Below are 14,483 nucleotides of genomic sequence, written 5' to 3' on the forward strand. Positions count from 1 at the left end.
AGGGAAAAGGTTTAGCGAAATGGAAGAAGGAAAGAAGAATAAGAAAAGAAAGAGGAAGAATAAACAGAAATAAAGAGGAAAGAGGCTGCTTAGCAAAAAGAGAAGGAGAAAGAGAGAGAAAAGGCTTTGTTTGGGTTGGCTATAACCTCGGACCAGGAGATTTGTCCCTGTAGTTAGTAGGCGTATGGATGAGCCACAGAAATAAGATTGGAACATCAGGTGTTCATGTGGAGTGGTTGTTGGGTGGTCTGGTGGAGAAAGTACTGTGTTGACCTGAGGCCTGCCTGTCAGAATATTGTAAGGAGAGTGCTGTCTTGTGCCAAGCTTGCCACTGCTTGCTGGTGGGGTTTAGGGAGGGCACTAGGCTCGATTGAGCCCTGGTTTCTCATGGATCATGGGGGGAAAGCACCTAGCTGGGTCAGGCCTTATTTGCTGGCAGGGTATAAAGAGATCACTGGGCCAGGGCCAGGCCCTGCTTTTGGCTGAGGTGCAGAAAGAGTAACAGGCTGAGGCTGGGCCTGCTGGGTGATTGGGCAGGGAAAGAGCGTTAAACCAGGACGCGTCTGCTTTCTGGTAGAATATAGAAAGCTAAGACCTGGTTGCTGGTGGAGTATGGAGAAATTGCTTGGCTGAGGCCAGGCCCTCCTTGCTGATGTGTCCAAAAAGTGTGCTGGGTAGAGGTTCGGACTGTTCGTTGGTCAGACAGGGAAAGAACGCAGATCCAAGTCAGGCTATCCCTGCTGGAACAGCATAACCATCAAGCTGGTGCTGGGTCCTGTTTGCTTCCAGGGCACAGAGAGATTGCTGTGCTGGAGGCTATGCCTACTGGCTGTTGGAAGGTGGAAAGAGTGCTTAACTGGACTGGCCCTTGCTTGCTGGCATGGTGAGAAGGTATCACCAGGGCAGGCACTTAATCTGCTTGCTGGTGGGATGTGGAGTGAGTGCTTGGCCAGGTTTTGTCCACTTTTCTGGCAGGGCAAAGAGAGATCATATGGCTAGTTCTGGGCCCTGCATGCTGGTGTGGTACAGAGAGAATGCTTGGGGATGGGCCTGTTCACCTGTGGGATGTGAAAGAGTGCCTACCCAGGCTGGACCTGCTTGGTGGTACAGTACACAGAGGGGTCCAGTTGTGTGCGTGTTTAGTCAATCATCGTGCCCCAGAATGATGCAGTTTTATTTTTAATAAAAGGTTTTATTAAATTTCCATGCATTTATTTTTTTCTTGATATTATTGTTGTTTGCTTCTAATTCTATGGTATTGTGATCTGAGAAGATACTTTGTAATATCTAAGTGTATTTAAATTTATTAAGCTTTGTTTTTTAAAATATCGTTTTATTGGCATATGTTTCACATTTCATACAATTTAATCATTCAGTCATATTAAGAGGAGTTGTGCAATCATTACTACAATCAGTTTCAGAACATTTTCTTCTCACACACATTGTTGTTAGCCCTGCCATGCACATAGGCAGTTAGTAATCTGTCTCTATAGATCTGTCTATCCTGGATTTCATATACAGAAAATCATACAAGACATAAACAAGAAGCAATCAAACAAACAAACAATGATTAGACAAAACTTCAAAAACTCTCGATAAAAAAGAAAGCAGAAAATATTAAAAACTGAAACAACTTTAAAAATGGGTCAAATTTCAAATTGGGGGATCAAATGATGTAGTATGACATTTAAACCTAACTACATATGCCATAATCGACTTTAAAATGCTGTCTGTCTGATACCAAGGTTATCCCAGGACTATGTTCAGAGGGGATTCACCAGAGAATCCCCTACAAATGTGGAGACCCTATAAATGGATTTTGGGCTTCTGCTCCTATCCACAGCCTTATGCAAACCTGGGGTTCACAATTTAAGCCCTGATACGATTCCTTTCTTAGGTTTGGATTTTATTATTTACAATCCCTGGGCTTGAGTGCTTATTGTTCGTGTGAGCTGGTAAAGAATATCTATTTTGGGGGTGGGGTGTTGTATATATGTTTATGAGGTCAAGTTGATTGTGTTGTAATATGTGTTAGGCCGGGTTGACTAGAGAAACAAATTCAGTGATACTCATATATATGTAATAATACATCAATAAGACATCCCAACTCAAGTCCATAAGTCAGATACTAGTCCATAAATCCCTCTTTAGACTCTTGCAGTCACAGGCAATGATGCAGAATGCAGGAAGACCACAGGCTGGTGGGTGCAGAATCTTGTGGATCCAATGGTGGTGGACACATCTCCCGGGCTATGCCAGATCTCAGAGTGACTCTCCAGCAGGAAGGTGAAGACAGAGGGAGAGAGGGAGGTTCCCAGGCCCCTCCTTAGAGGAAGGCCATGTTCCCACGGAGGTACTATCAAGCTGTGACCTGATTAACTGACTAGACTTCACCCCTACACTTTTATATCTTCAAGTTGACATGCAGTTATCTAACTACCACATAATAACTCTTTCTTTCTGCCTGTTTTAATGAAATATTAAAAGTTTCATATCTTGTTTTGTGACTTTCCAGTAACTCTTAAACACATTAGCAAATACAAAAAGATCAATATGTCTACAGGTGAATTCCTCTCTCTAGTTATCACTTCCTTTACTTCCCTGTCTGTGTAACTATGTTTTTGATTAGAAAGCTCCAGCCCAGTGAGCCCTTTGCATGGCTAGATGTTGCCCTCAAGTTTTGAGTGAGGCTTCTTTTCTTATCTGTGGGGAGCACTTGTCTGTGCACTGGCATCCAGTGGAATCATAGGCAGGCTTCTCTTCCTGTCAAGAGGAGGAGTGGTTGCTATTCCCCAGACCAATCTCTGAGAGATTGTTTATTTCAGAGTGCTGCTAGTCATGTGTTCCTTAGAGGGGTAGACCCCCCTAAAGTACCTGGGCCCAAACGCCACAGTAAAGGACTTTCTATAGCAGTTTGTATCAGCTCAGCAACCAACAGTTAACTAGGCAGGAACCCTCAGAAAGGCAGCAGATATCAGAGCCCCACTGACAGTATATTGGATGTGTATGCAGGCTTCATTCAAGTGACTGGCTACACTGCTCACAGCAGCCTCAGTTAGTAGGTCTCAGCTCCAATGGGGGAAGGGGAACCGGACAGACCTGAATTAACCCTATTGGGTCTAAACCAAACCAAACTCACTACCATCAAGTCAATACTGACTCATAGTACTCTACAGGACAGGATAGAACTGCCCCTTTTAAGTTTCCAAGGCTGTAACTCTTTACAGGTGTAGAAAGCCCCGTTTATCTCCTAAGGGCTTGGCTGGTGGGTGGAACTACAACCTTGAAGATCTCAGCCCAGTGGTAACCACTACCTTACCAGGGCTCTGTGCGGATTATATTCAAGGTGATTTGTTGGCCAGGTTTCAGCAGCTTCAGTCAGCTGTTCGTAGTTCTGACCAGAAGGGGTGATTATGTGGGTCTAAACTGACCTCCAGGGAGATCTGATTTGGCAAGCCCGAGGTATGGGACACCTAGTGACATAGTGGTTACACCTTGAGTTTTTAACCATAAGGACAGCAGTGTGAAGCCTCCAGATGCTCTGTGGGTGGGAGAAAAGCAGGGCTTTCTAGAGTCTCACAAACTCAGCGGCAGTTCTACCCCATCCTCTATGCGTCAGAATCGACTCAGTGGCAATGGGTTTGGTTTTGATTTGGAGGTATAGGAAATTCACAGTGTGTAAATTGTGCGAATGCTGATGGTCTGTTGTAATTCAGTGTAATCTGCCAGCTGCCAGCTATGAAGTGGAATGGAACTGGCTCACTCAGAATTCACCCACAATGAAGTCTGCCTTGTTAATCTCTGCGCCTCCCGGGTAATTGTTGGGTATGGGTGCAGGCCTCATTCAAGTTGCTCAGTTTCTGGCTATCAAAAGCTTCACTTAGCAGTTCTCAGCATCTGTGGGGGCTAGAGGACAGACAGACCTGAATTGTCCCTTGAGGACATCTGTTCTGTTGGTTTCAAGGACCTGAGTTATGGAGTGCACATCCTAAGACTCTTTCTGTAGCAATTCAAATCAGCTTGGCAGCTCCCAGTTCCTGGGTGTGAGAATGGTTACCCTGCTCAAATGGGTCCCCAGAAAGGTCTATCTTATTTTCAGAGAAGTGTAGGGTCTTGTTTTTGCACAGGAGGAAATGTGGTCCTTAGAGAAGCAGACTTCTTTACTGGACTTGCTTCCTCCCTTTATAGCACCTGGTGAGCGGAAGGAGTCTTGGTGACATGGCAACTGGGAGGTGATGTCTTTATTCTTGCATTCCTGTAATTACCTGCTACTTATCCTCTGCTCTCCAGTTCAGAAAACCTGAAATCCAAACACTGTTCTTTTATTTCTTGAGATGTTTGTGGAGGAACGGTGGAACAATGGGAAGCCCCAGTGGCACATCGATTAAATGTTCAGGTGTTAACGGAAATTATGCCAGTTTGAACCCATCGGCTGCTGGGCGGAGAAAGACATGGACATTTGCTTCTGTAAAGATGACAGTCTTGGAAACCCTATAGAGCAGTTCTACCCTGTTTTATAGACACTCTGTCAAAACGGAATCAACAGCAATGAGGTTTCTGTTTATGTTGAAACTATTTAGTGTTTCCTAAAGTGGGTGATACCACCCTTGGGGAGTGCTGGAATGATCCAGGAGGGACTGCAAAAGCAGATACCTACACTTTACCCTGGATTCCCAAAGTTTTTAACTGCCAAGGGGTGCTGAGTCATTTTTTTCTGAAGAGGGTGTAGTAGGTCAAATACGTTGTTGTGGAACTTATGTTGTTACTTTTCCAGAATCTTGTGTTTGATCTCATAGAATTTGACTTATGGCTATATTATTTAGAACTTATTTATGTACTATCTTATCGTTTATTTTATAAATAGCCATATAGTCAGATGAATCTTTAAGGAAATTATGTAGTCAATTATTACTGGCATCTTGTGGAATCCCAATAGTTTGTGTTCCTAGAATTTATTATTAAATGTAAATAAGAATCCCTCCTTCCACTGAGAATTTTAAAAGATCAAGCATGCAGATTTTGAATTGTGACTCCTTAGACAAGTCCTAAAGAAAAAAACAACTGTTTTTCAAATGTAACCTGTGAAATAAATGCACAAAAAACTAGGAATTTCAATATTGCCCAACTGTCCTCTGGCACCAAGTAGTAACACATATGTGTTTTCTCCACAGTAAAGCCAACCATAATTGATGTTGACATCTATGTTAACAGCATTGGGCCTGTGTCATCCATAAACATGGTAAGAAGCTATTTTATTTTCTGATCTGATGACTCCGCGTCTTTCTTCCTTCCATGTTCACGGTAGATTTTTCTTCTGAGATTTACCACGCTGGTCTAGAATTCACAACTGATTTATTAAGAATGGACTATTTGTTCATAGTTTAAAGGCTGAAAGTAGTAAACACTAAAGCAGGACTTGTGACACTCAAAGTGAAATATTGATCTCATGATTTAGAAATAGTTCCCCCTCTTCTATAGATGTATTTGCACCTTATGGTTATCTTGATGGGATTGTTTGAAATTTTATAATCATTAGTTATATTTGACCTCATGACCTCATGAATATAAGAGATGAGTATATATGACAGGTTTTTAAACATAGTTCATTTTTACCAAAATCCAAGAGATCTACTTCGTAATGTTTCTCAGGAAATGATCATAGATTACCCCGATCTGCAGGTAAATCGATTGTTTGGGTTTTTTTTACGGGAATATGCATAGAATCATATGCATAATTTCTCTGAGTAGGGTATTTCTCCAGACATGCAAGTAAACGGAACTCAAAATGAGCTGTTTTCAATTTAAAAGACTTCTCTGGAAGACGGTACTCTGAGTGCTTCTGTTGTGCTGGAGTGCATGTGGGTAAGGCCTTGTGTGACTCCTCTTGTATGAAGTTGGAAAGGATTTCAGGAACACATCAGAGCACTGGGAAACTCAAGGCACAGGAGAATTCCTGTCCACTGAGTGTCTTCTCTGTTTTCATATGTGTGCATTTGTTCCAGGATTGTGGAATGTGTGATGCTGGGGGGGGGGGGCAATTGTCAAGATGCCATTCTATCTCTATAGTGCTCTGTGAGTTGGCCTGACTCCTCCAACATTAGTAGCAAAGTTATTTCTTTCATTGACAGGTTTTAAGAATATTCATTTTTACTCCAATGATATAAAGGTTACATGTGTATGTAAATATATGTGACTAAAATCCTCATGTAATTAATTTCCTGAAAAAAAATTGGCAAAATAGAAAAAGATTAAATAGATAAGAATACCCACTTTACACAATTTATAGGTGGTAGACTGTATCTTAAAAGCAATTTGTAAATATAATATTTGTTTTTCTTGATAAGCAAAAAGAGAATACACACTTATTAATTTTTTCTTTTCTTTTCTGGGGTTTTGTTTTGTTACATATCACTTTATTCATAACTTTCAGGTCTAATAATAATTTATTTTTAACATTTATCTTTGTAGAAATATTCATGTTCATATAAATATAATTATAGAAAGTAATTTCTACAAATGTCTTTGTAGAAATATAATCACAAAAGCTTTGGGAACTGGTTGTCATACTTACACAGGGGATTGATAAAGGTTTGTTAACTGTGAGATTACTTTGGCTTTACCATTTGGTTAGATAGAGCCAGTCCTTTTTGAAACTGTAGGTTGCAGAGTAAGGGGATAAGTCAAAGACAACCACTGCAGGTGCCAAGCATTCCCAACACAGGAATTCCTCTTGGAGAGTTGGGAATTCAAACAGATTTCTCTGATTAGGAAATTTCAGCCTGAATTTTGGGCAGTAGGCAGAAACTTGGATTAGAATTGTACTAGTCCTTGAACTTATTTGAGGTGAGGGGGCTTTTGTTGATGACAACAGGGTGCATGAACATGTTGGTTGATGAGACCTAAGCACCCTAATCCCTGTTCTACCCCCTTATTGGCTGACGTCTTCAGGTGTGATGTTAGGAAGCCATGTCTTGTGGAGTCTGAGACAATAGGAAAGGAGGGAAATTCTATTCCTAAATGTTGATTATTACTTATGAAAATCTTCTGAAGGCATCTAAGCTCTGGAATGCTCCTCTTTTGAAATGAAGGCAAGAGTGCAGCATCCCAGTGTGATGTTGCTTTGTTTTTCTCTGTATTTATTTATCTGTTTGGGATTCATAGTGGTTTTTAAAATGCACAGTTTAATACCTGTTTAACTTAGATGTACTACTACAACAGAAATACTAAGTTATGGTGGCTTTAACAAACAAACTTACTTTCTCTTAGTTTAGCAGCTTAGTGCACGAGGTTCAGTGGAAAGCATTCAGTCTGGTGGTCCGGGGGAAGGTTATTGTTTCTTTTCAGCTCTTCTATTTGGTTGCTTGGCATTAGTTCCGTGACCTCGCATCCGTTTTGGCCCAGCTCTGCTTGCTTTCCTGTTCCTTACTGGCAGGATAAGGATGAGACTTTCTACTCTCAAACAGAGCCACAGCCTTGGAAACCCGAAGGGGCAGTTGTATGCTGTCCAGTAGAGTGTGCTGAGTCAAAATTAACTGGATGGCAGCTAGTATACACCTAATTGTCTTAGAACTTAAATTTCATTGGTTTGAGACACACCTTACACTGGTAGATGCAATTACAAGAGAAACAAACTCTATCCCTATATTCAAATCATAATACATCCATAGGTGTTTGGATTTTTAACACATAGTGTATGGACACTGTTTATAGCAATATGTTTCATTCATTTTTGAAAAGTGTTGGCTATTATTCATTAAAATATTTATTCTGTATCTCTCTCTTTCTTCACACACAAGAACACTAGTCGCATGGATGTTGAATTTTCTACCTTTTCCCAGTAGTTTTTTATGAATTTATTCTCTCATCCATCTGCTCTTCATGCTTCTGACAGTGGAGACCCTTCTGAGCTATCTTCTAACATGCTAAGACACTTTGCATCTGTTGATTTCTTAATTTTAGATACTATTGAATTCTTAATTTGGTTACTGTATTTTTCAGTTCTAACATTTAAATTGGATTTTTTTTTTCTAGCAGATTTCAGTTCTTTAGTAAAATTCTCCATTTTGGCTATCTGTTTTCTTGACATTTTTCTCTGACATAATTGGTGTCCACCATCTTACCTTTCTAGTTTCTAGTATCCATTGCAATAGCTACACAGAACCTCATAGAAAAAATAAATTATGATTAAAGGGTTTATTAAGGATGTTAACAAATTGTAATGCCAGTCAGAAATGCTCAAGGTAGTTGTTTACCAGGACATGTTACAAAGTTTTGGGTCTGCTAATAAATGTCCAAAGGGGCACACCACTCTGCTTAAACCTCAACTTGAAGGCATGCAGCTCAAGCTCCATGGGTCCGAAAACCCAAGTCTCCATATTAAGTGCCTCCCACCCCACCACCATTTCAGTAAGCCTCGGCCCAAAGACACTCAGCTCCACTTCTGTGGGTCAGCAAGGTCAACTTCTCCAATTCAGTGCCTAGAGGCACCCCACTCCACAAGCCAGCTCTTGTACAAAAGCACTCCGCTTAACTTGCTCCATGGGTTAGGATATGTATCACTCTGTTCCGTGCTCTGGTTCCTGGTCCTGCTGCTGCTCCTCTGATGGTCTGTCTGTAATCTGGATCCAGGAGGTTCACTGTACAGGGATCTCAGATTCAGAAGACAAGCTCTACTCTTGGTTCTTGCTGGTAATGAGATCCCCCCTCTTGATTCAGAGGGTTCATTTTATACATGTCAGGATGGAAGTCCTGGGAATCCTAGTCGCAATCACTCACAGGTGAGTCCTATCAGTATCTTTCCCCATGCAGGGAAAGGTCATTTGGTGGGAGTTCGAGACTTTGGCTGGAAAAGCCACATTAATTCACTGCCCGTGCACATATTAATCATCACAATTCATGGCTGACAGAGATAATATCTTGATTTCTGTTGTCTGTTTGAGTGCTTTTATCACTTTGTTCTTATGCATGGTAATTTTTAAAAGAATTGTAGAGACTTTGGATGATGCTTCCTCCGACCCACCCCCACCCCCTCCTCTGTGGGCCAGAATTAACTAGAGCCTGGTTTCCAGACTTGAAGATGCTTTATCTGATTTTGGGTTACCTCCAATACTAGAATTTATCACCTAAGAGGTCGAAAGTGAGTGTTTGAGATGCATCTTATGACCACTCCATGAAGGTTTTAAATTCTAATTTTATATTCCTAGCATTATATAATGGCTCAAAATTCTACTCTTGTTCTTAGCTATTTTAGGATTGCTTTTTAGCCTCTTGCTGTGTGACTTAAAAAGCAATCATAAAAGAGTCCCATAAAACAGTCTCTGGAGAAGAGCATGATGCTTACTAAAGTCAAGGGGCAGAGAAAAAGAGGAAGCCTCTCCACATGACAGATTAACACAGTGGTACCCAAAAAGGCTCAGACATAAGAATATTTGTGAAGATGGTGCAGGAGTGGGTTGGTGGCTCATTCTGTTGTGCATAGGGTCTGCAATGAATCAGAACTGAATCAGTACCACCTAACAGCAACTCTTTGGGACGTAGCCAGCAACTATCTTGAGTGCGGAAACAATATGGAGGGTTTGGTTCAACATCTTCGTATATTCTCTGAGTTCTTGGCTCCTCTTATTTCAAGAGACTTGGCTTCCCAAATTTAATATTGTTTCATACACTATAAGCTTTTATTATTTCTAGCAGCTCAGTTCTCAATATCATCTACCCTGCCAGTGGTAGACAAGCTCTAAGGAAGTGGCGTGGAGGGGGTTTATGTTCTAGAGTGCGCCCAGATTCTCTGCATCTGCCTTAGAACAATATTTCTTGAAATGTGTTTTGCCTGACTTTTCTGTTTGCTCTTAGTGGGTGCAGTGCTTTACCAGAACTATCCCATTATAGCCCTGTATCATTGTTTTGAAATTTTAGGTTCAGTTGAAATATGGTTTGGTTCTTAATAGATAACAAAGAATAAATTGAAATAAGGCCTACATAAACTTTCTTACTTGCTTCAGTTGATTCCAAAAAAAATTCAGCATCATGATATATAGAGTTTATTCTAGGATCCGGTGTTTCAAAGTTTCATTATGTAATTCTTTTAGCAATATGAACATTGGAGAAATAAAGTACTTGCTTACCATAGTTGTTTAAGAGGATGGGCATGTAAGTATTTCCAATATTTTGAGACATGAAAAGCAATTCTTAACTTATATTTTAAGTAGTTTTATTGGTATAGACTTCATATACACAATTTAATCATTCAATCATATTACAAATAGTTGTACAATGATCACTACAATGAATTTCAGAATATTTTCTTCTCATACTCATTACTGTAAGCCCTGCCATGCACCTAGGCCATTAGCCATCCATCCAGTTACTATATCCATAGAGCTACCTGTTCTGGATTTCATGGATGGAAAGTCATACACACCATCAACAGGAAGCAAGCAAACAAAACAAACAACGATTAGATAAAACTTAGAAAACCCTCATTCAGAAAGAAAGCAGAAAATATTAAAAATTGAAAACAACTTTAAAATGGGAGAAATGGGAGATTAAATGATAAGGTATGACATTTTAACCTAACTACATGTGCTATAACTGACATCACAATGCTATCTATCTGATAGCCAGGCTACTCATATTCCTGGACTGTGTTCAGAACGCGTGCACTGGAGGCAGAACTCATGTGGGGACCCTGTAAATGAATTTTGGGCCTCTACTGCCATCCACCACCTTCTATAAATCTGCAGTTCACAATTTAAGCTCTGATACTATTCTGTCCCTCAGATTTGCATTTTAGTATTTATAATCCTTGAATCACCCAGGCTGGTGTGCTTCTTCTGTGTGAAATTAGTTAATACCTCAATTTTATGGCTGCTTGTTTAAAGACGAGCCTTTAAGACCCCAGATACAATTCTTCCTGATAGCCATGCACCATCTGGTTTCTTCATCACACTTTGCTATAGCACCCATATCTTCATGTTGCATCATACAGGGAATTATCAAGCAGGTCCATGTCATGAGAATTAATTGCTCTGAGATTAGGGCTAAAATAAAGCGAAAGCTCAAAATTTATTCTTATCTACATCATATATATGATATATATCATATATGTGTCTCTACATATATATGTGTGTGTGTGTTTATATATATCATATATATGTCTCTTTAGAAAGTTTTGAAAAGCTAAAAAGTGAAGATGTTACTTTAAGGACTAAGATAGGCCTGACCCAAACCTTAATATTTTCAGTTACATCATATGTCTGTAAAATTTGCACTTTTAATAAGGAAGCCCAAACAAAAATCAATTCATTTGAAATACAGTGTTGTTGACGAACTTTGAAAGTACCATGAACTGTCAAACTCACTGCTAACTCATAGCAGCCCTATAGGACAGAGTAGAACTGTCCCTGGGAGTTAGGGGAATAGAAAGCTCTGTCTTCCTGCTGAAGACTGGCTGGTGGGGACTCCACAGATCTGTCTTGGAAGAAGTACAGCCAGAATGCTCCTTAGAAGCAAGGATGGTTAGACTTGTCTCTTGTATTTTCGACATATTATCAGGAGAGCTCTGTCCTTGGAGAAGGACATCATTCCTGGTAAAGTGGAGGGGCAGCTGAGAAGAGGAGGATCCTCGACAAGATGAATTGACCCCATGGCTGCAGCAATGACCTCAAACATAAGAACAATTGTGAAGATGGTGCAGAGCCAGGTCGTATTTCATTGTTTTATACACTTAACAACAGCAGAGTAAATAGATGCGATCAAAGGATACATTTATACATTTTAAATATCTAATAATAAGTTACATATATATGTATATAAATTCTGAAACCATTATTGAAAAAAAAATTAATAGAGGACATACAATGTAATATTCAAAGCATTCAATAGAACCAGAGGAAAACAAAAAAGAAAAAAAGGACTACATAGAAGAAATGTAAAACAAATAGTAATGTAGGCAACCAGGAAAGTATCAGTAGTCATATCATATACAAGTGGACCAAACACTAATTATTAATCCAATACTTCAGTTTTGCAATGGCAGTATTTGTGCTCCTGATTATTTTGAAAACAGGACAACAAATGGTCGTTATTTGAATCATGTAGAGTGTGACAAAGAAGCTATATACAAAAATATGATCTCATTTGTATTTTACTAACATTTTTTAGTTGTCCTAACTGCTTAAAATAGGAAAGTTGATGTAAAAATGCACCAATTATTGGCATATTATTTATGCATCCCCAAATAGATTTTACATCTCTCATCTCAAGCTGTTTTCAAATAAAAATATATAATTGCTACTTTCAAGCTTATCCCTTCCAGACTGAGCTTTTAGCTGTTGCTTGGTAGCTAATTATAATATCAAGGCTGGTGACAGAGAAGAAGGGAGCTGATCATGGTCTGACTCTGGAATGAGGGACAGTGAGGGTGGGAAGAGAGACCAATACCAACCAAAGTGTTGCTGTGTCATGTGCTCCAGGGGCCTGATGTCAGAGCCAGATAATCAAAGGGTTTTTGGTAAAAACTTAGTTCACAGTTTGGTAGGATTGGTGAAACACCACTATTTTAGCACCCATTGTCCCAAACAAATATTTAAAGTATACCTTTGAGAACGTGCATTACATCTTAAATCGTGAAGCCATAGCACTCTGATAACTGGGTCGCTTGACATGAAGTGCGTCTGTATTGGTTATATCCCGGTTTGTTGATGTAAAGATTAATAGATGTGCACACTGCTGCAGAAAAAGAATCTAATACAGCTTGTTGAGAGTGTACCAAAGATATATTCTATGTCAACATATTTATCCTAAAATTGTGAATGAGTATGTAATATATGGAGAGGGGAAGAGAGAAATTATACCAAAGATTAGGAAAATCAAAAAAAGAAGGTAAATAATTAAATTCACTGACATCTGGTACAGCTGTTTTTTACACCTATCTAGTTTATGTATGTACTTGAATAAATCAATCACGTTTTGAATCAACCAAAATGTATGCATCTGGTGTCTACATGAGGCAGGATTGTTACAGATGCAGTGAGGAAATATGCATAGAGTGACCTCAGCTTTCCAGGTACACTTTCAAAAGGTTGTGAGAGGCACTAAGTCACAGTGTACAGTCACAGAGGAGAAACCCGGAGGCTCTGAGAAATGAAGTTTCACTGAGTCCATTTGCATTATCCTAGTGTTTTATGATCTTCTCACCGATAAAGCTAGGAGTCGTCTGGCTGGCGTGCTGACCCTCACTGCTTTTCTACATCTGAAACTCATGATTCGTTCTTTGATGCGACATGTTTGACTTCTTAGTGATCCCCCATTGTATAATTCTACACTTCGAACAATGGAACGCTTCTCTGCTTGCCTTTGACTTCTAAGATGCATGTGCTAGTGGGCCTCTTCCCGCCATCAGCAGCCACGGTCCAGTCGCCTTCTACACGGTAACCTCGAGATAGTTAAATCCCGCAGTAGCCATGGGCCTGCACCCCAAACCAAGGTGAGACATCACAATCCGTGGCATCTTTCCTAATCAAATTAAATGCAAGGTTATTCAGGTCATCTCAGGTCAAGTGCCTCCTCCAGCTACAGGAGTCCAAGACATCAAGAACTTAAGAAAATACTTTTAAACCCAGTAGACAGCTCCTGTTACCTAAGTTTCTGAAGTCAGAAGGCAGGGGGTTGTCCTATTGGGTAAGCTGTGGTCTCAGGACCCTGGGCAAATATCTCGCCACTCTGAGTGCGTCAGGCAGATGAGAGCGCTGGCAAGAACCAGCAGCAATTTGTATTCATCTGATGTCTAGGTAGCGTGCATCCACTCATCAATCCTTGAGGCACCTAACGAAGTAGCCTGCAGTCTTTGTTCCAGGATGAGGACCGCGCTGAATGGAATAGTTAGACTTTATCTCCCAGACAGAGGCATCTTAATGTACCATTCTGAAAGTCTCTAAGTTTTCTCACTCAAAAGTTGATGTACAGTATTGGGATTTTCTTATTGTTTTATTTGAACTACTTACTTCTTTTCCAAATACTCTAGATGTGATCCTCTTTATTGATGTTGGGGAATCTTGTTAGTATTTAGGATCCCGTTCACAGGATGTCAAGGAATTATTTAAATCTTACCAGTACTGCAGGGATAACAGAATGACCTAGACACAAATCCCTGCTATGCCTGCTTCTCCAACTACCAGTTTCAAGCTGTATGAGGGTGGTTGGTGTGGTTTGAGAGAAAAGTATGCCTGATCTTGAGGTATTAAATATCACCCCTTTCTTCAAATATTTTGAAAGATTTATCTTTGACTTGTATTTTAATATAAATGGCATGTATATTATATTTTGGGTTTTTCCTCACAATAGTATTTTTTTAATCAAGAGATTTATATACATTTTATTTATTTTAAATCATTTTATTGGGTGCTCGTACAACTTTTATCACAATCCATCCATCCATTCATTGTGTCAAGCACATTTGTACATATGCTGCCATCATCATTTTCAAA

The 14,483-nt window shown here is 39.9% G+C and overlaps 1 protein-coding gene across 2 annotated transcripts in view; it reads left to right on the forward strand.

The window, feature by feature from the left end:
- GABRG3 (gamma-aminobutyric acid type A receptor subunit gamma3) overlaps positions 1–14,483 on the forward strand; it is a 258,318-nt gene that overhangs the window by 24,855 nt on the left and 218,980 nt on the right. For both annotated transcript variants that reach the window (XM_045285781.1, XM_004699734.2), the window contains exon 3: positions 5,172–5,239. In XM_045285781.1, coding sequence (XP_045141716.1) covers positions 5,172–5,239 — 68 coding nt within the window. The remainder of the gene's footprint in view (positions 1–5,171; positions 5,240–14,483) is intronic.

The sequence above is a fragment of the Echinops telfairi genome, unplaced genomic scaffold, assembly GCF_000313985.2.
Source record: "Echinops telfairi isolate 266 unplaced genomic scaffold, ASM31398v2 ScPeMD7_7475;HRSCAF=8513, whole genome shotgun sequence".
Classification (NCBI taxonomy): Eukaryota; Metazoa; Chordata; class Mammalia; order Afrosoricida; family Tenrecidae; genus Echinops; species Echinops telfairi.